The sequence below is a fragment of the Egretta garzetta genome, unplaced genomic scaffold (genome assembly GCF_000687185.1).
Source record: "Egretta garzetta isolate BGI_Z169 unplaced genomic scaffold, ASM68718v1 scaffold153, whole genome shotgun sequence".
Classification (NCBI taxonomy): domain Eukaryota; kingdom Metazoa; phylum Chordata; class Aves; order Pelecaniformes; family Ardeidae; genus Egretta; species Egretta garzetta.
The window spans coordinates 813,618-840,470 of record NW_009259114.1 but is presented as its reverse complement, the minus strand read 5'-3'; the positions used below and the strand labels follow the sequence as shown (position 1 = coordinate 840,470).

At 38.5% G+C, this 26,853-nt stretch overlaps 1 protein-coding gene across 1 annotated transcript in view; it reads left to right on the top strand.

Moving 5' to 3' along the window:
- TEKT5 (tektin 5) overlaps nucleotides 1-26,853 on the top strand; it is a 30,318-nt gene that overhangs the window by 2,375 nt on the left and 1,090 nt on the right. The window contains exons 3-6 of the mRNA XM_009635464.1: nucleotides 1,791-1,861; nucleotides 3,456-3,599; nucleotides 6,743-6,965; nucleotides 24,680-24,834. Coding sequence (XP_009633759.1) covers nucleotides 1,791-1,861; nucleotides 3,456-3,599; nucleotides 6,743-6,965; nucleotides 24,680-24,834 — 593 coding nt within the window. The remainder of the gene's footprint in view (nucleotides 1-1,790; nucleotides 1,862-3,455; nucleotides 3,600-6,742; nucleotides 6,966-24,679; nucleotides 24,835-26,853) is intronic.

Below are 26,853 nucleotides of genomic sequence, written 5' to 3'. Positions count from 1 at the left end.
AATGCTTGTTCAGAGCCCACGGTCTGCAACTTGGAGTTTTAGAGTTTTAATGAAGAATCAAAAAGCTTAAAGTATTTCAGCACTTAATTTAGCATGAGAATTCAGGGTAGGGTAGAATCACAGAATCATAGAATGGTTTGGGTTGGAAGGGACCTGAAAGATCGTATAATAAATGTATCTTCCCACAGTTAATCCCAATGCAAAATCCTCTTCAGGAAAGGTCTAGGTTGAAAGTGACACTGCATAGTTCCAGTTCAGTATTTTAAAAAGAATGTTTTAGAATCATAGAATGGTTTGGGTTGGAAGGGACCTGAAAGATCATCCAGTTCCACCCCCCCTGCCATGGGCAGGGACACCTTCCACCAGACCAGGTTGCTCAAAGCCCCATCCAACCTGACCTTGAACACTTCCAGGGAGGGGGGCACCCACAACTTCCCTGGGCAACCTGGTCCAGTGCCTCACCACCCTCATCATGATGAATTTCTTCCTTACCTCTATAATCTCAATCCACCCTCTTTCAGTTTAAAGCCATTACCCCCTGTCCCATCCCTACATGCCCTTGCAAAAAGTCCCTCTCCAGCTGTCCTGTGGGCCCCTTCAGGCACTGCAAGGCTGTTGTAAGGTCTCCCTGGAGCCTTCTCTTCTCCAGGCTGAACCACCCCAACTCTTTCAGCCTGTCTTCATAGGAGAGGTGCTCCAGCCATCTGAGCATCTTCATGGCCCTCCTCTGGACTTGCTCCAACAGGTCCATATCTGGGGCTGAGGGCCCCAGAGCTGACCACAGTAATCCAGGTGGAGTCTCACAAGAGTGGAGCAGAGGGAGAATCACCTCCCTTGACCTGCTGGTGATGCTTCTTTTGATGCAGCCCAGGATACGGTTGGCTCTCTGGGCTGCAAACGCATGTTGCAGGTTCATGCTGAGCTTCTCATCAAGCAACACAACCCCAAGTCCCCCTCCTCAGGGCTGCTCTCAATCCATTCTCTGCCCAGCCTGTATGTGTGCTTGGGATTGCCCTGACGCATGTGCACGATGTTGCACTTGGCCTTGTTGAATTTCACGAGGTTTGCACAGGCCCATACTGCTAAATGTTCCACATGAACAGATGAAAACCCCTATTTTTTCAAAATGAAAAAGAAAGGCTATTTGTCTGATCTCCCCAAGCACTGCTCTGACTATGAAGCAAGCTAGATAGTGACACTAAAGGACAACAAAGGCTCATTTTATAATAACAGGAAAGCTAGTTCTGAAGCTGCTGCCACTCCTACACATACTGTACAAGTACAGAGACAGAGCCTGTATTTTTAAATTTGCGGTGCCTTAATGACTTCCAAATAATTTAAAACACTCTATGCCCTGTTTCAAAACTCATAAAACTGTACACAGTTAGGTAAGATGGTACGTTGGGCTAAAACAGAGTTTTCAAAAAGGAAAGAGGCTGGAACACCATAATATTGTTTGAGGGACCATAAAATGTAGAAGTAGTTAAGAGAGGGCAAGTTCATGTTTCAAGTGTCTTCATTATACTTAAGCCAAGCAAAATTTGACTTTATTAGAATGACTTAATCCAAAAAAATCTACTAACGTGTTTGATATAATATAAAGCCATACAAAACTAAGTCAAAGATACAACTTTGTAGCACTGAGGAAGAGAGGGACCAAACCACATCCTTTCTTGGCTTGCATTGCATTTGAGATATGATTGCAACATCTAGAATGTAGAATAAAAAGGGTAGATTCACTAAAACAAAAGTTTGGTGAAAGCACTCATACTGTATATTTTCCACTGTAGGAGGTTGATGTATTCAAGGATTGTCAGGGAATATTGACAAAACTGGCACAGAAAATCAGTCAACAGTTGGGGTAAGACTTTATATTTAATTCCTGTTTTAAAGATGCTCATTACCCTCCACTTCTAGTTCTTACCAATGATAGAATTTGTATGTTAAACTGCAGAAGAATAATACCATTTAAAGATGACTGACTCAATTTCTGAAATCACATTTAATCTAAAATCCTTCATTAAAATTAGTGACACCAAAATTATAGCTTAGTTGTGCTAGTGTTGCTATGTGGCACTTTGGCGTTAAGTTCAAAGGGAATTTTATTTTTTTTTTTAATTACAAAACTAAATTCAAAGGAAAAATATTATTGACAAAAGAAACGGGAATCTAAGCACTTCATAAGGAATGAGATGAGCTATGGAATGGACTTAAATTCTTTTTATGTATATTTATATACTTTTTTATGGGAGGCTTTAGAATTTATTTCCTTGAGAATACACGATATCTTAGTAAAGGCAAATTATATTTAAGTTTTATCATTTAATTATAAAAACAATTCTGAATACAGTGTTCTGTTAACTACATAGAACTGATACAAATTTTAAGTCATGTTTCTATGACACGGCATGATTCTCAAAAGAAAGTTCAAGTACTCACAAGGAAGACAAAATTGCACAGTACTTGGCTAATACATTATAGGAGAAAAAGACATAAGTAGTTTTTATAAATGATTGCTCTTATTAATGGCAGTCAGGACTCACCTGAGTCAGGTTAGACGCACTTCTGCAGCTCATCCCACTACTGTAATATATTGAGTATCTGATCAGATAAAAGCTAAGTTAATGTTTGGTGGCACGAACTCTGTCTAGCTCTTTAGACTGGTTCTGGTTACGTTTGACTCAGTTCTGTCACCACATCAGATAGACCGACAATAACACCAATTGACAAGTACATGATGGAAACAGCAATATTTGCAAAAAATGTCAATGTCTGCTATCTCCCCGATGAACTGCTGTAAAGCAAGACTTTGATACCTTCTTCAACCATATTATGCCCATTCTAGCCCAAGGTCTGCCAGGCCTTCTCCCCTTGTGGAAGAGCTGAAGGAGATTAAATTACTCCAAAAATTCCATGTGGGTAAGAAAGCAGAGATGGAGCAACATATTTCCCTCCTAATGAGCAAGATGCACAGAAATATTTAAACAGATTTTCCAGTGATGTACAATTTGAATAATGCTAAGTGAATTTGTTCCTGAAATCAGGAGAGAAGGGAAACCACAGGTCTGGTCTGCCCTTTTCTTTCTCGCTTACAGCTTTGCTCGCATGAAGGTTATCACTGAAAACCTCCTCCCTTTTGCTCTGAGGCTTTCCTTCATGCTACATAACTACTTGTTGTTTTTCACCTCTGTGGTTGTCTGTCATCAAAATGACAAACATTAGTAAATGCAGTGGGTTAAATGCAATTCTTTGAGGGATACTTACTAGAGGCTAAAAGGGATGAATGGTACAGCAGCTCCCTCTAGCTAAATTACAGCACCAAGCATTTTCAGGCCACTGTAAATACCAACAAACTATAAAATGAAGCACTGTAGGAAGCTAATGAAAGCAATTAACTGTTTAGCACAACAGCATTAAAGGTGGTTCAGATTAAGGTAATTCTTTCCCCTTCACAGCATCAACAGAGATGCACAACATGCCCTGGAGCAGGATCTTTCTGACAAAAACTCAGCCCATTTTATTGATGAGAAGTGCTTTAACCTGAGGAACACATCGGACAGCATCAGCTTTTACCATGGAGTGGAGAAAGCAGATGGGACGTGAGTATGAGTGGCTATTTCCCTCCTGTAAGTAAGAGACTGGTTACAGCACAAGCCCTAGAAGCAGTACAGAAAGAAGCGGCTTCTCTCTCCATATGGCCCTGTCTTTCCTTGGTGTGAAACCCTCCATCCTCCTCATATCCCCTGCCTCCTAACAGCTGCCATTGTTGGAGGCCAGGCAGAAGCTAGCAGTCTGCAGCACCTGCAGCATTGATGTGCGGTGAGCTGTGTTTTTGAGCAAGGATGATAATTTACAACTGTGTTGCAACTGACTCCTTGCCCTCAAACTCCTTTCTGCACATGTCTCCCTTTGGTTTTTACTTATACTGCTCTGTTGCCTTCAGGTTTCAAAACCTCATCCAATCAAATTAAAATTCAGCTAAACATGCAGTTACATGTAATGTGGTAAACAGCATGCAAGTGTACACCAAGGACTGTATATATTTTCTGTAAAAATAGCTTAGGTTATTTAGAAATTAAGCCATCAAGCTATACAGGAGATATCTATTAAACAGGATGATCAAAAAGATTTGGCACAGCTTTAGCATTACAGACTGAACTAAAATTTCTGAACTAAAATGTCCCAACTGTATACAGTTCTAAAACTGTTTTTTAGTAGTGGCCTCATCTAGACTTGCATCCAATCCAAAAGCAATAGCAGAAGAAAAGCAGCTTGTAATAGAGGGCAGTGTTTTTGTGCTAATGGCTTTTTACTTCCCTTATCACTCTTTAAACATAGCAATATTTGAATATTGAATGTACTCCACAATGTCAAATGATAACGACTCTGTCTTGTTGGAAGGAGAAAAAAAATCAGTTTTATTTGTTTACTTATGTTCTGTTTTTCTTTAAAAGATCACCTCATTCACTACTGAAATGAGGGCATATACAAGGGAAACTTGGCAGGCATTCTGCTGACCCCAGTAACACTATCTACTTTTAGGATTAGCAATGAATAAAATTATTCTTGTCAGCTCTGGTAAGAAGCAGGTTCATGTGGGTAAGTTTTACAGCCCTTTTCCTTTTTCACCAACTATTATCCAAAGAAATGCCATTTTTCATTAATATGTTCCTGAAACCATTTGGCAGACTAAGACATACCTGCAGCACTCAGGAGTAGAACAGGTGTTTTCTGTCTCAACAGAGGCAGCTGGATAAATTAGTCTGAAAAAAGCAACATTAAAGAACAGATTAAGTACTAAGTATTTCAGATAATCAAGATGGAAGCCTACTTGGAAGTTTAATTTTCTGATAAGAATGTGAATATAATTGTCAGACCATAGAGAAGAGGGGGAAAAAAACCAAACAAAACCAAAACCAATTACCCTACAGAAAGTACACTGAGGTTGTCTGGGTCAGTAGCTGTAAGTAACATCTACTCTTGTTTAGTACACTGATTTATACACTTTATCATGTTGGTTACCTGAAACTGCCTAAATAAATGTGTGGCACTAAGGAATTCCAAGTGGTTTAGGAAGATCAGTACTTCAGTTTGGAGAGAGAGGAGTACCCTATGAAAACCTGAAAAAAGGGCCCCTGCAAAAATGAGCACTGACAAATTAGCTTTTTCTTTTTGCATTCCTTAATATTTGTTCTCAGTGTTCAATTAAAATTTAAGGAAATGTGAAATAGAGTTCTATCCCTGCAGAGTTTAACATACAGGCATAATTCTTAGAAGGAAGTTTGTGTGGAGAAAGAAGTCTAAACGCAGGTGGAAGTTTGTCTCAGTGTTTCAGTTTGGCAAGTAGAATATCTGTACTTTTTCATAAAATACACTAAATATTTCTGGGTGAAGCATGAAGTGACCTAGAAGGCTAAGCAATACATTAAAGGTGGTGGTGAATTTAACTCCAAAGACAGTAGCTTATGGTGCACCATTTTTCAAGCTGGGGCCTCAGGCTGCAAGTTTAGAGCCCCACAGACTCCCAGTTTGGAAAGACCTGAGGCTGGGTTTTATGTTCACAACTATGTTAATTATGCTAATGAAGGCCATCTGCAAAGCTGGGACACAAACCCAAGCATCCCAAGTTTATGTACAGGACATTGCAGCAGGAACATTCCTGGGTGGCATTTTTCAATGCAGAAGCCCTATATTCAGTCTTTCCCTGTATATTCAGAGGTTTTTCTATAGCAGAGCCATTTCTCCTTGTGTTATAGATATTACTAAATTTAACTGTAACAGCTGTGTAAGTTAAAGCAGAGGTGTTCACTTTAAGACACAGAGAAGTAATAGAATGGAGATATTTATTCAAATGAAACAGAAGGACAGTGTTGGGGCTGGGAGAAAATTCCAGTTCACCTTACTCCTTATCCATTTTCCTGCTATCATTCCTTCTGGTGATGAAGGCTACTAGGATGTCTGAGCCACATGCTTTATTATATAGGTCATACATATCTCATGAGGTAGGGCTGCCCTGATAGTGGCCCAGAGCTGTCTGAGGAGCTGTGTAACAAGTCTTTCTCCCTTGGTGTCTTGCTCATTTTCCCTAAACTAGGTTGGCCTCTCATGTTCTCTGGTGGTTGGTGACGCACAACTCTGTTTCCCCAGGATAAATGTTTGGATTCACAAAAGTAGATAGTATTTGAATCTAATTTGTTGGTGTGCAATGTACAGGAGATCATGCTAAATAATCCAATAATCCACTAAGGCCATAAGCACTCTGAACCTCGACACAGAGAAATGTGTCAGATTTCAGTTGAAAATACAGCGGGTATGAACTCAGAGCATCACCTAATCTGCTGAAGACAGGAAGAAGCTGCACTGTTTACATTAATACCTGATCCCGAAGAACCATTTTTAAGCATCAATAAAGTATGAAAGAAAAGGTCATTCTGTATACAGCAAAACATAAAACTGCTTACTTTGGAGTTGATGCCAGGGCTGCTAAGACCTTTAGTTAGCAGCTACAATATTCAAGCAAGCCATAGAGACTCTGTCAAACCACAGCTATCCAAAATCTTCACTTGTTGTTGCCCAATCTTTGGTTTCTAGAAGGGGGTGGGGGGTGGGGGAAGTAGGTATGAAACCCATAGAATCACCTGATATAATTACATAGTTTCCATGGTGTAATTATCACTGAATGGAAAATAACTTGCCTAACCTTTTACTTTTTTGTTTTCCCCTTTTTAAAATTTCTTACTAGTGTTTCAGTTCCTAGAACATGGGCTAAATTCAGTGAAGACAATATCAGGTGCTCTCAACATGCAAGGGCCAACTCTGTCAAGCTCCGAGAGGATGCAGAGGTTGGACTGGAGAGCACATCTGTGGAGATGTGGAATCATTTCATCAGTACCAACGCAGCCTTTAACAATCGTATTGCTGAAGTAGCTGATGCAAAGAACAAACTCGAAGCACAACTGGCCAAGGTAAGATTCACTAAGAGTTGGCAGCTGTGTATTATCTTTTTTGCACCTGAAAGGCATAGAAATCTCCAGTGTTTACATCTTTCCTGAATAAGCACTTCCTCAAAAGATGTACCTGTATTACCTGTCCTCACATGGTGCATTTGAATTGCCTGTGGCCTGAGAAGAGCTCACTCAGACAGTCAGACTGACAGGACAACAAAGTTTTACAAGGAACCATGCAACATCTGTCCATAATCACACACTGATTATTTTCATTTGCAACTTACATGTTTAAGTAGGGAATAGATGGTATTTTTTTTCTATTTTACATTTATAGATGATATTCCCTGGCCATTTCCCAATACAGAAATAGTACATTAATGACTTTTTTTCTAACCAGCCAACTGACTTTGGAAAGTGTGCAAATAAAAAGGTCCACACACAGCAGCATGCTTATCTGTTTTAGAGGAAGGAGAAGACTTAAGTATTTGCACTTTCATTTTGTAGCAGCAAGGGAAGAGCCCTAAATTAACCGAAACTTAAGATTATTTACATACAGAATGTCCTTAGTCTGTCTTTGACATCTAAGTTCCAAGTTTTCCTCTCCATTTTGATAAATACATTTCCACATCTTTAACTGGAATTTTGTCCTGGTTGTGGTCAGAAACAGCCTGATATTTTGGAGTGGGTCAGACAGTGAACTCAAACATTTGTTCTGCCTTTGTTTTTGTATTATACAAAGCAGAAGTAGCACAGGAGGAAACAGACCTGTATTTATCTCTATCTGTATTGCCTATTCAGTAAGTTTTCACTGAAATAAGTGATGTTAGATGTGTATTAGCTGAATTTTGAAACATGTTCTGAAGTTAAAAAGAGGTGCTGCCTTTGTACTGACAGACAAAATCTTGTTAAGCTAGCAAGGCTCACTCTGTCACTCCTATACAAATAGGTCATACATATCTCATGAGGTAGGGCTGCCCTGATAGTGGCCCAGAGCTGTCTGAGGAGCTGTGTAACAAGTCTTTCTCCCTTGGTGTCTTGCTCATTTTCCCTAAACTAGGTTGGCCTCTCATGTTCTCTGGTGGTTGGTGACGCACAACTCTGTTTCCCCAGGATAAATGTTTGGATTCACAAAAGTAGATAGTATTTGAATCTAATTTGTTGGTGTGCAATGTACAGGAGATCATGCTAAATAATCCAATAATCCACTAAGGCCATAAGCACTCTGAACCTCGACACAGAGAAATGTGTCAGATTTCAGTTGAAAATACAGCGGGTATGAACTCAGAGCATCACCTAATCTGCTGAAGACAGGAAGAAGCTGCACTGTTTACATTAATACCTGATCCCGAAGAACCATTTTTAAGCATCAATAAAGTATGAAAGAAAAGGTCATTCTGTATACAGCAAAACATAAAACTGCTTACTTTGGAGTTGATGCCAGGGCTGCTAAGACCTTTAGTTAGCAGCTACAATATTCAAGCAAGCCATAGAGACTCTGTCAAACCACAGCTATCCAAAATCTTCACTTGTTGTTGCCCAATCTTTGGTTTCTAGAAGGGGGTGGGGGGTGGGGGAAGTAGGTATGAAACCCATAGAATCACCTGATATAATTACATAGTTTCCATGGTGTAATTATCACTGAATGGAAAATAACTTGCCTAACCTTTTACTTTTTTGTTTTCCCCTTTTTAAAATTTCTTACTAGTGTTTCAGTTCCTAGAACATGGGCTAAATTCAGTGAAGACAATATCAGGTGCTCTCAACATGCAAGGGCCAACTCTGTCAAGCTCCGAGAGGATGCAGAGGTTGGACTGGAGAGCACATCTGTGGAGATGTGGAATCATTTCATCAGTACCAACGCAGCCTTTAACAATCGTATTGCTGAAGTAGCTGATGCAAAGAACAAACTCGAAGCACAACTGGCCAAGGTAAGATTCACTAAGAGTTGGCAGCTGTGTATTATCTTTTTTGCACCTGAAAGGCATAGAAATCTCCAGTGTTTACATCTTTCCTGAATAAGCACTTCCTCAAAAGATGTACCTGTATTACCTGTCCTCACATGGTGCATTTGAATTGCCTGTGGCCTGAGAAGAGCTCACTCAGACAGTCAGACTGACAGGACAACAAAGTTTTACAAGGAACCATGCAACATCTGTCCATAATCACACACTGATTGGAAAGATATCTAAGATGGTATTTTTTTTCTATTTTACATTTATAGATGATATTCCCTGGCCATTTCCCAATACAGAAATAGTACATTAATGACTTTTTTTCTAACCAGCCAACTGACTTTGGAAAGTGTGCAAATAAAAAGGTCCACACACAGCAGCATGCTTATCTGTTTTAGAGGAAGGAGAAGACTTAAGTATTTGCACTTTCATTTTGTAGCAGCAAGGGAAGAGCCCTAAATTAACCGAAACTTAAGATTATTTACATACAGAATGTCCTTAGTCTGTCTTTGACATCTAAGTTCCAAGTTTTCCTCTCCATTTTGATAAATACATTTCCACATCTTTAACTGGAATTTTGTCCTGGTTGTGGTCAGAAACAGCCTGATATTTTGGAGTGGGTCAGACAGTGAACTCAAACATTTGTTCTGCCTTTGTTTTTGTATTATACAAAGCAGAAGTAGCACAGGAGGAAACAGACCTGTATTTATCTCTATCTGTATTGCCTATTCAGTAAGTTTTCACTGAAATAAGTGATGTTAGATGTGTATTAGCTGAATTTTGAAACATGTTCTGAAGTTAAAAAGAGGTGCTGCCTTTGTACTGACAGACAAAATCTTGTTAAGCTAGCAAAGCTCACTCTGTCACTCCTATACAACTTCAGAGTTCAGTAAGTTCCTCTGTTAAAACTCTTTCTCTTATAGAGGAGCCTCATGTTTACTAATTTGTTTCAATGCACATTTGGAAACAATAGTTTTCCTGCCATTCTATTTGCCAGAAGTAGTTTAAAACATTTTCAGTTTATTTTTAGGGACTCTTAGGAAAGTGCAAACTAACCAGCTAGACATCTGTGAAGTCACAGTGTGTAAATTTACGTTTTCTTTTTTCCCCTGCTTATATAGCATGAAAAATGTTGAATGTAGTTTTTTTGTGTTTTAGATTGTATATGATCTAGCTAACTACAGCACTTTATCCCTGAATTGGCCATCCACTTAAGTTTCTTATGGGTTTAAACCTATGAACATTTGGTTCACATTTTCCATTGAACTTTTCTAACGCTTTTAAGTGCCCCTTTTATAAAAGAACTTCTAGCATAAGGTAGCACAGGTTTCACATATGGTATCACAAAGTGCATTGTGAGATATCAACATATGAGCAGGGATTTGTCATGGAGTCCAGCTGATACTATGACATAACTTAACTACAGCACTTTATCCCTGAATTGGCCATCCACTTAAGTTTCTTATGGGTTTAAACCTATGAACATTTGGTTCACATTTTCCATTGAACTTTTCTAACGCTTTTAAGTGCCCCTTTTATAAAAGAACTTCTAGCATAAGGTAGCACAGGTTTCACATATGGTATCACAAAGTGCATTGTGAGATATCAACATATGAGCAGGGATTTGTCATGGAGTCCAGCTGATACTATGACATAACTGCTGACAAAAAAAAAAAGTCCCTATATTGTTACACCATTAAATAGCAATAAGTTATCTGGAGAGACTTGACTAATCATATTTGTATAAAGAATCATTAGTTTGTATGGTATACATGGATAAAAAAAGTATCAAATAAGATTGCACTCTGTGAACTAATGCTGCTGTTACTGCTGAGTTACCAGTTACTACATACATAGCAGAGATATTTCATTCATCACAAACTCCATAATAATGTAGTTACATCAGAATAACAAAATGCTGGAGAAGAAAACACTGACTAGCCTGATTTACTCCTCACCTGCATATGTGGTTATCAAAGACAAGGAAAATACAATGGGTTTATTGAGCCAAACCATTGCTGGTTAAGATATGGGTGAAGTTATATTCCTGTTAAATCCTGTTATTCTCTTGCTCATGACTGTACCTCGAAAGGACAATAGGAAGGAAAAGGCAAGTGAGGTCAGAAGTAAGGAATGAGTCTTCATTTGATCATTATCTATAAGTAAGCGTAAGAGTACCCTTTCTCCTTTCTTCAGGCTTGCAGAGTCTGTAATAATCAGAGAAAAAAACATTGCTAGGATATGCTTTAGTAAGACAGCCAATGGCTTTCTCAAATTCTACGATGCTTCTGTTCTTCCACTGGGATGTGATTATAGTCAAATGCAGCTACTACACTTCCTGTTCCCTTCACATCTAATAGCAATCAGAGAATGCGTGCCACAATTTCATTTTTTGTGTTTAAAAATTTAATCTTTCAAAGGCTATTTTTGCACCGACTTCTCGAGCAACGAATAAAACTGAGACATCCTTCTCTCTGTCAAATTATTTCCCTAGCAAAGCAGGCTAGCTCCATAAAATGAGAGGAAAATGAGCACAGAAAAGATTTGCTATCTTGGAACCAGGAAAAGCTATTAATTTAATGAGGTCTGGAGCTCATTTCAGAATGAAAAATGCTTTTCTGATTTTTGAAACAAAATATCTTCCAGACAAAACCAAACCAAAACAAAAAACAAACCTCAAGGGAACCTCCTGCAACCATTTGTTTCTAAAATTGGTATCCTGAAAAAGAATCAAAAAATACATAGCAGTAAATAGGGTGAAAATCATGATGATCTAAAAATGATCCTGTGTTGAAGGGGCACATTTTATTCTGTTTATATCACTTGCATAAAAAAGATCAGCTGGTTAAAATTACAAACCAAATCCCTAATGCCTCAGCTTGTGGTCCACTGCATGCTCTTTAGAAATATAGAGCACCAGGTGGAACAGTTTGTCTTGCACTGTAGATTTCATCTATTGGCCCTGGAAATCTTAGTTTTCCTTTAGAACTAAGCTTTTTGTAAAAAATCATCTACTTAGACTTCAACTCTAAAATCAGTGCTCTGTACTAGTGTCTGTCATTGATATTGTGGTGGTGGTTATGCTGTGTGCTATGGTTAGTATTTGTCATATGTACTTAAAATGTTTCTCCTGGCCTGATTTTTTTTTTTTTCATATTTAGTTTATATTGCCTATATGCATAAATGGCTTTATGACCACATGTTTACAGTCCTGGCTTTCTATGCAAGAATGTCATTACTTCAAACTTGTTTAGGGAAATCCACTATGAAACAGGATGCTGGCATTGCTCTGGTAATGATCTATTGGAACATTCTTGTATTGCTGTAATCAAATGGTAAAGGGTTTTTCTCTTCCTGCCTTTCATTCCCTTGCTTGATGACAGTATTGTATCACATATGAGATTATGTGAGCAGAGTGGTATTCATTTATTGCTTGGAAAACAATAAAGAGAAATAAAAATACATGAATGAACAAGATTTAGTTAGCTCTGAATTCACCCAGACAAGCTAAGGGATTCCAGGTGCAGTTTGCTGTACCAGTTACTTCTAAAGAGCTAGGATTTTCCCCTTAGTAGGCATTTGTGCATATTGCATTATATGCCTCCTTTCCTGGGTGCTGTTGTCTGCAGCAGCCCTTCACAGGACTGCTATTCAGGAGAAGGTTGCTGCGTTGATACTCTAGTTCCAGAGTAGTTGATAACGGTTATGTTATCAAAGGTTCTGTTTGAACAATCAACAGCAGTCCTTTCAGTGCTTCCTTCTCTTCATAAGTACCAGCAAACTTGTATTTCTCATATAAATAAAATGTAAAGAAAAAGTGATCCATTATTTTTCTGTTTAGTTTTATTCTGGGATATTGTCTTCCTTTATGTCTAGACAAGCATGTTCTGTATACCAAAAGGTACAGAGAATGTATTTATGTGATGAAGGTATCCTGGTTTTACTTCTATTAAACATTATGCCAGGAATTTTGCCAAGACCTTCTCCATCAATGACGTGTCTCCATTTCAGGTTACAAACTGTACAAGTCTCAGAATAACAACCCCACAGCATTCCATCTGTTTTTATAAGCATTTTGTCTTATACTGCTGGTGAACTTTTACTTCAGTTTCTAACGTTCCCATACCATTTACCTTGAATTACTGAAATACAAGTGAGAGTAATAGACTCCAAGAGTTTTCCTGTTGTAACTGATTGAGGCTCTATCATAGAATTTAACCTAGGTTCACACTATAGAGTGTTCATACATCATAATTAGAAGCACAGGGACAAAATGCAGTCTTCAGAAAAAGACTTGAGCTAGTTTGCCTTAACTATACACGCTTTCTAAGCTAGGTGAGCCAGGAGATGCACCTAAGACCTTTTCCTGGTAGGCATTTAGAAAACTGATTTTTATTCCTTAAGTAACTTTTTCAAACTCCAACATTCAAGCTTCTTGGAACACAGCCTTTGCCTCTTTTTCGTGTCTGAGACAGTCTAAACAAGACCAAATGCCTTCAATTTCTAGTCATTGGACAACACACATGATGAAAACATACATATGCTATCATTTTATAACACATATTCACCTGTCCCATCACATTTTTTACTATAAACCTATAACAATTTGCATCTAGTTAAAGGATGGTTTGGCAACTTACAGATGCCTTGTCTTGTGGCAGATCAGATGTGGTTTTACCCTTTATTCTACTTGGAGGTTGATCTGAATCCCAGTACTGAATAGGCTCCAAATTCAGATGAAGTAACCAAGTCAGCAGAAGGGAAGTCTCCAAAGAGCACTGGTTGTCAGTGATTCCCACTTGCTTTTCTGCACTCCTGGTGCAGCTGCTGTCTGCTCTCACTGGTCCTTCATTGATGTATTGAGGAAAGTGGCTGGGTTCTCTTCACTTCAGATTTTCATTGTCTGCTATTTGGCTTTTCCTGCCTGCCACTTCTTTTGAGGAAGCTAGCTGGTGAGGCTGACAAACCCCAAGTCTACCAGAAGTCTGGGAAGTGATTTGCACAGGGAAACAGTAAAAAAGGATGAGGTTGCTTTTGTATAATTTTGAACAGTTTACTGTAGAGATTTTATTTAAAATTATTCCCTGCCCACTTTTGCCACTTTATCAAACTGAGTATGTGGGAGCAAGGGTGTGATATAAAGCCTTTCCTACTGTATCTCCAAAATCTGAAGTCATCATTGCTGCAAGAGTGACTAAAGGACTGGAAGGCAAGCAATTAATAGAATAAAAGTTCCTCAGCTTTCTCTTTATCAGGCTAAAAAGGGTGATGTTTCTAGCACTAGATGACACCGCTTTATTTAGCTTATCCAAGTAACAGTTGGGGTAGGGGCAAAGAACTTGCTAAATCCATAAATGCTTATACAGAAGAAAAAAGAATCATAATAGAAGACTTGCTGCTTGAGCAGACAAAAACAAAAGAAGAATCAGTGGCCAGACAAAAGCCAGACAAATCAGATGGAAAACGTAAGTGCTTATTTTTCAGAGCAAAGGAATTCATCACTGCAACAGCTTGCCACAGATAGATGGCTTCATTATCACCAGGAACTCAAAATAAAGATCACTGTTCTTCCTGAAAGCTCTGCTCCCTCTACAGGCACTAGCTTACAAAGAGGAATTTCTACAGGATAGACTAGCGACCTGCAGGCGGTACAGACTTAGTGTGTAACTAAGACTTCTTTCTGAACCTAAGATTGAAAATGTTCCATTTCCATTCCTGTCCCAACTGTACAAGTCTATGATTAATTTATCTTACTTGATTCTGGAATTGATCTTGGTCATAACAATATGAGCTTCATCCAGAATTTGGATAGCAGAACCCTGGAAATATGAGGTGCTGGAGGCAGAAGCTCTAGCTAGGCATTTGGCAAGGGTTAGATCAGAAACCAAAGAAGGTATTACAGCTGCACTGTGTTTCATCATCACTGGGCTCCCAGAGCATGTAGTCGTTGGGGGATGCAAATATTCTGCAAGAGTCTAATCACAGTGTATGACCCTGGTCAGGCTTAGAGCTGCTCTAGGACCAGATTTTTAGGCTGCTGAGTAGAAAATAGAGAGTACACGATTCGGTGTAGAAGAAGGTGGTATGTTTTCTTCAGCATGCCTCAAGAAACGCTCAGTTTGTGCTAAGAGACATTATGGTAAATATATTTTACATCTGATGTAGAAGTACACAGATCTTTAGGAAAAGAAGGAAAACCTTTAATCATGTTGCCAGCATTAATATGTTTGCAGCTCTTTTCCATACAGTTAATATTAACATAAATAGTTACCTTGACTTCAGTATCCTGGAAATAACCAATAGGGCAGGATGTTTACATACATTAGCTCTGGGAATCAGTCAGACCAGACAGCAAGTGACATATTTACATAGTCCAGTATTTATTCTATACATAAACAGCAGGTTATTTCTACCGACTCCAACACCTGTACTGTGGTCAGAATGTTTCTATGCCCAGAGGCAGAGTGCCCAGCAGCACCCTTCCTGCAAGTCTTGCTTTTCCGCTACCTGGGAGCACAGGCATCAAAAAGATGCTAGAAAAACAGGTACATGTTTAGTAAAACCATGAAAAAATAATCATCCACTCCAATAAATGAGTAGCCATGATTCTGAGTATTTCCACTCAGTTCACTGAGAATGTGTGCTTATACAAACAGGTTGGGTTTTTTTTTTCACCCCTGGGGTGTGAAAAGGCAGTATATTACATCAATATATAATGGAAATTAACTCTCACTTTCCTTTTTGCCTGGTATATTTTTACTCTATTCCTGAAGACCCTACAGAATTTTGTTTTAGGAAGTTACTCCATCTCTTAAATAAGTTACCCCCTCAGAGTCTCCATCCTTCACAAATTTTTATTAAATTTATTTATAAGTTTAAGGAAAAAACCCTTCCTGTCTTAGCAACTATTAAGCATGTTTATATGGTGACTAAAAGAAAATATTGAATATATTTCATATTTACACAAGTTCTAGTTCAATACATGAACCTACTTGATTTTATAACTAGCATGAAATATAGAACAAAAGCCAGGTAAACCTCAGTGGCAATAAAACCAGAAACTGCCTACCAGCCTCTGAAATAGTTTTCAAACTTCTTATCTGAGAAATTCTGAAGGGAGGCCTCCTATGGCTGTTTAAAAGGACACAGCATGTTCCTCTGAACAGGAACATAAAGAAATACTAAAATACGATGGGAGGTGCCCATGCAAGAAGCATGCAGGAGAGGTGCAGCAGTGTTGCAAGCTGCAGGAAGGAACATGCATATAGCAGAGGAAGTACTTTCCGTGGGGCACTGGCCCCACAAAGGCTTTCATCTCAGACCCCAATGTATCCTCACATAACTGTTTTAATATATTTTTGTTGATCACTTTTTCCCCTTCTTTTTTTTTTGCCTTAAAATCTGTTATTTACAGTTTTTCATGCCTGTTCATGGTGGCTGGGTGTACAGTTAATCTTATCATTTAATACTGGAACCTTTTTGAGAATAAAGTTTTCAGATGATTAATGGGCAGTGACTCAGAAGTGACTGGAAAGGTGTGTGCTGGTTGGTGCAGGCAGCTCAAACTTGCCTGGAAAAACCTGTTCAAAGGAAGAAATAGTTATTTAAGCTAGGAACAGACTTTTGCTTACAAATCAAGAGAAATTACAGATGAAAGCTAAAGGCACTCCCTTGAAGACAAAACCAGATTTCTCTCTCCTAAAATTGTTGCTTAATCCCATGAAATCGTAAACACTTGCATAGACTACATCAGAGAATAAACTATGGGCAAGTGGAGAAACAACATAGAGAAGCCTGGTTCCTCAGCATGCTGCGCAGCAATGCTCCACTTCATGGATTAGCCTAGTATGAATGTGAAATGGGGAAGGCTAGAGTTATCATAATCAAGTGACAGCCATTGCATGTCAGGCTGTATTCAAGTTGTCATGAATCCAAGCATCTTTATTTGCAAAATAACAGAAATCTCTTCTCACACTGAGGGACACACAGCTGCTAAGTAAAGGCAGCCTGGATTGAATGGATGTCAGACTTTGATATAGAAGATAACTGACATTGATATAGAAGATAACTTCTGCCACAACATTTATGTGTGAGAAACTGAGGTGGTTGCTACCACCAGGGAGGTTACTCCCTCCCCTGCAACCCACCTGCACTCAGGCAATTCATATAAACTTGGCAAAGGAAACAGAGTTTAGTTCAAGGCAGCAGTGCTCATGTATGTTTATAAAACTGTTCTTTATTCTCAGAAAGGGCTGTCTTGCAGGAAACAGAGATGGACATATGGAATAGCTTGTCTAGAAAGAAGCATCTTGAAGCTCCAAAGGGTCATAAGACAATCGCATTGTATTGACTCTACAGTCAGGGCAAATTTAGCTTACCATGACTGGGTTGAAATTTCATTAGTGACTAGAAAGAATCTCATTCCTGACAAAAATCAATATTACAGAGCAGCTGCATGACCATAACATTTTTTCTCTGGCACCATCTCTTTCTAGGGACATCTCTCTGTTAAAGGGATGTATACCCTTCTCTCAGATGAGGTAACCTGAGACAAAACAGAGCATGGACAAGGCCCAAACTGCTTGTTTTATTATTATTTTGACCAGATTTAGCAAAAATATCTTAACATTGCACTTAATTTTGTTCTCCTAAATGATTATGCACTCTAAAATTGCTGGTCCTGCAGCATCTGAAAGCATAACAGTGTAAAACAGGAGACAAATAGAAGAGAACTCAGGTTTATTCTTGTTCTTTGATAGTTAAGTGTTTTTTAATGTTTTTATCTCCCTTTAATTTTAATAAAGCTGTTTTAAAATAAACATCTTTTACATTTTTAGGATCAGTGGGAAAGTGAAATAGAAACTGTTCACATATAAATGTGAAATTGATTAGATTATTTTCAGAGATTCAAGTAAAAGAAGCATACTGGAATTCAGTGGAAGGAAGATTGTAAATTGTTATATTGACCAAATGAGAGGCCCAGGGTACCTGGTCTATATGCTGAATAGACCAATCTGTGTAAGGACACAGATTAAATGTCCAGATGTGTATTTAAAGCCTTTGTTATTTTATAGTATTTACATTCTGATTGTTTCCTCTTTTCTGTGAGATTGTCATATAGAGAGTTATAATGAAAATGTTGTGGATTTTATAGGTATCCTTTGGCATGTGTAGAACATACAGTACGCTTTACCTTTCAGATCCGTTCACTGTATTTATGACAGCCCTATTCCCATTGTCATAGAGCTTTATAAGTAAAAGCCTGCAATATTCCCAAATCCGGACCAACCTCTCCACTCCCAATATGCTTGATGAATTATGCAATGCATTGGTTTGAAGATATTTTCCCTGGGGGCAAACTAAACCGTTGCTTCTCTTAACTATGAAACTCAGTCATTCCATAGGAGTATGCATAACAACTGCACAAAAGTTACTGCTCAATGATTCTAACTGATTCAACGCAGTTAAACTAGCTGAATGCGTTACCTACTGATGTCACATGTTATTGAGTGTGATTTTTTTCTTTTAAATGTGGTTTTCTTTTTTTCTTAAAAGATTCCTGGACTATTCCCCACCACCATCTGGTTACAAACAAAACTTGATAAGTCATAAAACAGTGACCTGCAATTAAACCTCAAAAGCAGCAAACCAACCCTAGAAGCAACAAGAGCAAGGGAGATGGTAATCATAGAATCATAGAATCATGGAATGTTTGGGGTTGGAAGGGACCCCTAGAGGTCATCTAGTCCAACCCCCCTGCAATGAGCAGGGACACCGCTAACTAGATCAGGTTGCTCAGAGCCCCGTCCAACCTGGTCTTGAATGCTTCCAGGGATGGGGCCTCCACTACCTCTCTGGGCAACACGCTCCAGTGTTTCACCACCCTCATTGTAAAGAATTTCTTCCTTATACCTAGTCTAAACCTTCCCTGCTTCAGTTTAAAACCAGTACCCCTTGTCCTGTCACAGGTGGCACTACTAAAAAGACTTTCCCCATCTTTTCTATAGGCTCCCTTTAAGTACTGGAAGGCTGCAATCAGGTCTCCCCACAACCTTCAGGCTGGACAAGCCCAACTCTCTCAGCCTGTCCTCATAGGAGAGGTGCTCCAGCCCTCGGATCATTTTTGTGGCCCTCCTCTGGACCCGCTCCAACAGTTCCATGTCCTTCTTGTGCTGAGGGCTCCGGAGCTGGACGCAGTACTCTAGGTGAGGTCTCACCAGAGCAGAGTAGAGGGGCAGAATCACCTCCCTCAACCTGCTGCCCACGCTTCTCTTGATGCAGCACAGGGTACGGTTGGCCTTCCGGGCTGCCAGCGCACATTGCCAGCTCATGTCCAGGTTTTCGTCCATCAGTACCCCCAAGTCCCTCTCGGCAGGGCTGCTCTTGATCCTTTCTTCCCCTAACCTGTATTGATACCATAATCTCTATCAAGAATTTGTCTGTGACATGACAGTAAAAACTGTCTAGCCCAAATTCATTTCAGATTCAAGATCTGGGTTATACTTGTAATTCAAAGACTGCAAGGTATCATAGTTTGACATTGAAATAATGTGGTCATATACCCTGAATTAATTGTGAAATCAGTCACAATTCACACTACTTACTGAATTAAGTATGATAACCTCAACAAATACAACTTTTAGAAAATATGGAAACATGGATGAAAAAAGTTTAAAAAACTGATTGAGGGGCAAAATATTAAATATAAAGAAATGTACAAAATGAGGAGGCACAAGAATGTTCCTCCCACCATATTACCAGGCTACTGCTTTTTGCATTCACATAACTAAACACTGAGCAAACTGCAGAAACAACAAAGAAACAAGGATAGCTATCAGACTGTAGCATTATGTCATGCATAAGACTACCCTGCTACATGATGAAACATGTGACTTCAGTGGCTCTTTCTCCCAGTCTTACTTATCCAGCCTATAAAAATCATGGCCTTGGTGAAGTGAGAGAACAGTGGGAGCACAGTTTTCTACAAGCTCTCAAGAATGCTGCAGCACAAAACTTTACTCATGTCCTGGAAAGAAAAGTTTCCAGATGGGCAGTGGCCTGAGCCAATACCTCACCATACTCTCTTAGCAACATGCTCCTCAGCATTTGTTGGTTTTGCTTCCTGCCTTTGGAGGTCATCCAGAAATGACATAGACTGGTGCAACGCTATCTGGTGATCCTCCCCACCAATCCGTTTATGTATAGTAAATTATCTAAATCATTTTATCCAATGTGTGGCCAGAATGAATAATCAAAAAACTGTTTGTACAAAGCTTCTGCAAGGGGTTGGATGTGGTTCCCCCGAGGCCATTTTTCTTTTTATGTCTTAAATGACAGTGCTTTAAAAAAAAAAAAAAAAAAAAAAAGGAAAAGAAAAAATTCAAGAACACACAACAAACCTAAACCATATCCACTTACATGCAGCCAAGCAGGACTTCAAGATGGATGCATAGTTTCACATTTGAATTCTGAGTTCACAGGCAGGTTTAAACTATTTTTCTGTAGTGAATGAATGAGGGGTTTGCTCAGTAGCATTAATCAATTGCCTTGGTTGTGAACTCCTACCTTTATAAGCAGGACACCCAGAGCACCTAGTGAAGTCGTGTGGCCTGAGAACATAGTTACTGCACATTGTGCCAACACAAAGTGTTATAAGGTTGGACATAAAACTGATTTTTCAGTGACTTTTAGATGAAAGGTCGCTTTTAATGACTAATGAACTACTAGATTCTCACTAAAGAGAAACATTTTCTACTTACACTTCAGAGCTTGCCCTGTTTGAACATTAACATTGCATGACTTTGCATGCTGTGCAAGCTCTGAATACTTTGAGCCGCTTCTAGATACAAGACTATTGTCCTACATCAGTTACATGCCATTATTTATGGGGAAAGTGCATACATGACTGAATATTCTAAAGAGAGAAGACAATACAGTCTCCTGCTTCTGTGTCACTAAGTGAACACCTATGTGTTTGCTATGCATAGAGTAGGCAATAAATGCTATAGAGGAACAGAAACAAACCTCAGGATTAACAATTACCAAAATTCATGCACTTGAAACGTTACTACTGAATTTTAAATACATGGGTTTGTGGTCTGGCAGTTTTATGTACACTGTGGCCACATATGAATGCATCAGAAGAGGATTTCAGAAAAGCATGGGTTGAGAAAACCACGCTTCTAAAGTTCCCTCTGCTAGCTGAGCTTAATGAAAATGGCCTTTCCAAGAGACTGAGGACAGTTTACACATGGGCAATCTAGTAAACCTTGTCTGTACTAGAAGCAGCTTCTGCATCTTAAAAAAAATCTGGTATATAAGATACGTAATTTATTTTTTCATGCAAGCAGAACAAGAGAGTAAAGAGTACCCAACCATTACAGAAGCATTTCCACATAGTACTGGAATGGCCACAGTTTGCTATAGGCAATCCTTACATAAAAAGGATTTGTAGCAGAGGAATGGCACTGTTACCTGAAATAATGAAGACTATTAAATTTCTTCCCTGGTCTTCTTATAAATTTGTGTAATGCTTCCAGTGTCTGCTGCAGTATGTTTTTATGCACATACTGTGTCCCCTTTGATGGCTTCCTGCCTTCCTACCTACACGTGGAATAAACGTGAGATACCCATACCGCTTTCAAAGAAAAAGAGGGCAAGAAAAAAATTTCTCACAGAAAATATTAATTTCATGCTCTTCTCTAATCTGATTAGAACAATTAACACTAAGTGTAACAGAGCTTATAATCTAACTCCATTCACTGAATAAGTTAAATCGTTTTGATTCATATTATCACAGTACAGAAAGCATCAGCACAGTGACTACATTACATGCCTACCATAACACTGGTGCATTTGTGAACTGCAGCATCACTCTGGGGAGCTGGTTTCAGTCATGGTTTGTTTCTAACCAAGTGCTCTGGGCTGCTTTAATTGTGCTGTTTCATTGATAGATTTGCTCCACAAAGGTGAATCATCATTTCCGCCTGCTGCCCAAGAGAGAAAGTATTACCAATAAAGCTCCAAGTTTGAACCACAAAGGTTCTGAACTCTGAACCAAGAGTGCAAGTTCTCTGTTCCACCATAAGTAGAAAACAAATAACCCACTCAATCCTTTCTGAAACCGAGACATAATTTTGCCCAGTTCTTATTGGGCTGAGATATGCGCTGCTTTGTTTCATTGTTTTTACTTTTAATTACACTTTTTACTAAAAAGAAATAAATCTGCTTACAGCTTGCTCCAAATTTTAAGTAGAATTAATACAAGAGGCCAACATCCTCCCAATAGCACACTGCAGGTAACAGAACTATGCCACAGTGAATTTGGCTCACTTGCACACAGAAAGGCGTAGCATGGGAAACACTGCTGTAGTGACAAAAGCTATAACATAAACACAGGAAAGGAGGACCCTGCTAAGCAGCAGGTGACGTCTAAAAGCACTGCGTATTCTTTGCCTCACAGCCTTGGCATGTCCCCACAGGTTGATGCTTTTGGTTAGCAATGAAAGTGAACATTGGGAGCAAAAGATAGGTCTGACAGGCTTGTAAAACTCTTCCTGACATACATCTGCTTAAGCACCAGCAGCCTACCTAGGAGCTAGACCTCACCTTTGTCATGTATAGATGAACACAGGATGGATTCTCTTAGGAAGTTTATAAATAGAGTTCTGACAACAGCACAAACTACTAAAATTCTGCTTCTGAGCAGAGGACCCAAATCCTTGGTGTTTGCAGGGAAAAGGAAGGATGTGGACTTGATGTATAATGAAGACATTTGACTTCATCGTCTCTTTCCTTTTTTTCTCTGTCCCTTTGTTTTTATCTATAGAAGTAAGTATGTGTAACTGGTAAAACTGTAGACAAGATGTAAACCGAAGTACTTAACAAGGTACTCTTATCATAAGCAGTTCCTCTGCAAAACAGCTACCGAAGTGCACGGCATAAATATTCCCTGCGTAAATATTCCCTGTAAAATAGAACTAGCTTACAGTGGTAATCTAATTAAAGAGAAACCACTGCAGAATAAAATTATAGGGAAAAATTTACTACTGTTAGCTTCACTTTCTTGCATACTGTGTTCCCTCCATAACCAACCAGATTTTTTTCCTTGCAGTCTATAAGCAATTAAAACGTCTTTTTGGGTGAAAATGCTCTCAGGCTAGCTCCATGAGAACTAACCTTGGACCCAAAGGGCTCAGTACAGTGTGCAGACCTGGCTTCACATCAGTATAGTCATGTTAATACACTGCTGCTTCAGGGTCCAAGATGATTAACCTATTGAAAAATTGCATTGCTGTAAGGGTTGAACTGTTTTGGACAGTGCTAGTCAGATCTTTCACATTGCTGTACTACACAATGTCAACAAGCCCTTAAGGATTTGGGCTGGGGTGCAGGTTTCCTGGCATCCTTAACTCTTTGTTTTGTCTGTATTATAGCAGCAGGAACTAATTGAATTTTCAAACCACACATGTCATTAGCAAACCTGGTACAGCTTAATGTGTAGGCAACATCTAATAGCATAATTTAAATCACATTACACCATTTTTAGTAGTTGTTGAAATTTAAGTTGCATTGATTTTAGTAGACTGGCAAGGAAACTACATTAGTTCAATTTGTTCTCTTCTGTTTTAAAGCTGCCTATAGGAAAAGCTTGAATAGGTTCACCACACTGGCTGTAATGAATCCTGATAAATGAAAGTAGCATAATAATCAATTGGCTGGGAAATACTACCTGAATATAAACATTTTCTCCCTTCTTTAAGAGTGAGCAAAGCTTTTCCCTTGCCGTTGCCCTCATTTTTTCTATACATATTAAAACATATAAGAAGCACTTAGAGGATTCTCAGGGATATTATGATAACATGCACTGCAACTAAAAACTGCACTATACTAATTGTATGGGCCTCTCCATTTTGGTGATTTTTCTCTCCATATCTTCTCCATTTACAGAAAATAAGCTTTTAAAGGAAGTTAGGAAGTTGGTCTTCCCTCTACAGCTCCCAGTGGAGTTTTCAAGAGTTTGAGAATTTTGTTTCAGTATGAAAATATGACTTGCGTTCACATGTTCTTACAGCAGATGTCCCCAAAACACTTTGGGTATAAAATCATTTCAGAGGGAATATATTTTATTACTTTTGCATTTTTATGAGGCAAAAAGTAGCAAGGATTGAATGAAGGTTTAAGTGAAAATGGCGGTTTATTGGAATTTTACCTTTGCAAAGTGTTCATAGATCGAGCAGCAGGAGAAATGTTTTTTATTTAGGAGAAAAATTAGATAATGAAGCAAAATGGAAATAAGTCCCTGCAGAGCTTTAAACACTGCCTCTATGAAAAAGGCTTTATCACAAACCACAGTTGGAATTTACCCCATTACAATAATTCAGTGCTTCTCTTCTGCTCATAATAAGTTTATATTTCAATTTGCCTACAAATTTAATGATTTTATAATAGGAAAGAGATGGTGCATTTCTTAGTGGAAGTTGTTTTCTTATTTCCCAGGAACAACTCCATTAAATGCTTTTATTTGATGTATGATTGTATGGGCCCACTCCTAGCCTTACTAGGAGTTTTGATTACCGTATGTCCTTTTAAAGAAATGGCAAGAACAAGCGAACATATTATACAAATCTGATTGACATGAGTTTATAATAATCTCCTCCCCTAAATTAAGCAAAACAACATGCCAGAATGGAAGCAGTTCCAATAGGAGTGTTTAAAAGCAGGGACGAGTTCTGGTTTCATATGCACGTGAGGCTTACAAAAACGTTCTGCTTTGTCCAGATACTTCAAGAAATTTTCCAGACAGAAGATACAATCATGTTACTGGAGAGATCCATAAAAGCAAAGGAGTACCCACTGAAAGTGGCTCAAACCCGCCTGGAGGGAAGAACTAGACGACCCAATATAGAACTTTGCCGTGACACACCTCAGTTTCAGTAAGTAAAGGGCAGACTACTCCATCCCAGCTACTGAAGAATGGGAAATTTAATGACAGCATGAATCAGTTTGATGAAATTAGAATTGCATTCATTACATTGCAATACAAGTTGCGGAATAAAGTAGTAAAATCCAAGTAGCTATGTTGAAATAATGGGCCAAAACATCTAATGTTCAATGTTTGTAGTTGCCTTTAGAGTCCCTCTCCCAGGACAGTTAAAAGCTCAATTGCTTTTTGTGGCTGATACCTTTTGGGATTCAGTCTCATGTGCAAGTTGGGACTTAGGAATTGATTTCAATTCCATTCTGTATGAAACACAAGATTTCACTTTAGGAAATACCTAATTTTAGAAATATGTTATCCCAGACAAAATTCTCTCTTTTGATGCAAAAAGCTATCTAATGGTCAAACTCCTCATTTGCAATTAACTTTTTAAGAATGAGGCAGCATCTCTTACTGCCTCACCTAATCTTCAATATATAGTGCCTCCTGTATCATCTTTGTACAGGTTAGCACATTCAGCATACATTTTGGTTACTTCCCAACACACATTGTCATCAGCTTGGTGATCCCTCTATCGTGTGATCCGTTGTATAGTGTGTATTGTGTCTTTCTGGATGTACAAGATGTCTGAGATACTAGCCTTCCTTCCCTAATGACTGAAGAAGGGTCTTCTGAATTTTAATCCCATTTACCTCCCTCCAGTCCAGTTGGAACACACCAGCGTTCTAGAGGAACTATTGAGTATACCCTATTTAAAAAACTGTCTTCAAAATATTCTGGGGAGGGTGGCATCTCAAGAAATACTGAACCAGGGTTCCTCCCTTCACAGTCCAGTAAAAGAATTTTGCATATTTTTATGAAAAGTAAAAAACTATTCCCTTTTTGTTTTTGTCTCTAGCAAAATCCCGCTGTATACAACAGCTTCACATAAAATGAAATTAAGTACATAATGCTTAAACTGAGTGTTTATATTATTTTTCCTAAACAGTGTTTTATCAGCTCAAAAAGCTTCTAATCAAACAAGGAAGGGGCAATAAATCACAATTTATTTTGCAGGCATCTTTTCACTTTGTCTAACTCCTTAAACCATAAACTGTACAATGGAATATATATTTTTTTTTCTGAGCCTCATACCTCCTTAGACAATTCTAGTCTTATACTCACTCTGAGTCTTGTTTTTTTCCCTGCTTCCTCCCTGAAGATCTCTTCCACAAAAGTGTCTGCAGCATTATAATTGATATCAGTCTGGTCAGAAGGATTGCATGTATCCAAGATATAAAACTTGTTTGGTATAGGATCAAAAATGTGCTGAAGCAGAGTGTCACATTATCCCTTCTTCCCACAATTGCCAGTGACGTTGTTGATGTTCCAAAGTGTCCCATCTCAAAAATTTTGGAAGCTTCATTTGAAGTCACTGAAACATCAGAACATCTTTGAATATTTTCTTCAATTAGAGTGAAAGGACATTAACATGACATATTTAAAAGCAAAAAGTACATAGGAGTTCTGAATCAATCTAACTCCTGCTAGCTTATATAACCTATAAGAGCTTCACCAGTTGTTGCACAACTATTCGGAAGTATTTTAGGCTTAATATACACGCAAGTTTTCTGTCAGTCTAATATGATTTCTAATATTTTAACCAAAGTGTTTATATAAGTACACTGTTTACTAGACATAGTTACATTGACAGATAATTAGCATCTCCTGTTCTCCTTCCTCCAATGCACTAAGTTTTGGTCTACCACAGCTCCCTAATCCAGACCAGGTTATTCTGGATGCTTTACCTGATCCAAATCATCCAATGTTATGTTCATCATAACTGCAATTAGAAATAGAAATTCTGACAGGGTATTTGAAATGTGGGCTATTTTTTCTATCTGAGCTCATATCTGAATGTATTTTCTTAGAGACAAAATTCTATCTGAGAAAGTAAAAACATTTGCTAATTCACTTTTTAAGGATTTTTTGCTTTTAACAAATTTGTTAAGTTACTTCTCTCATGTGGTTTAAA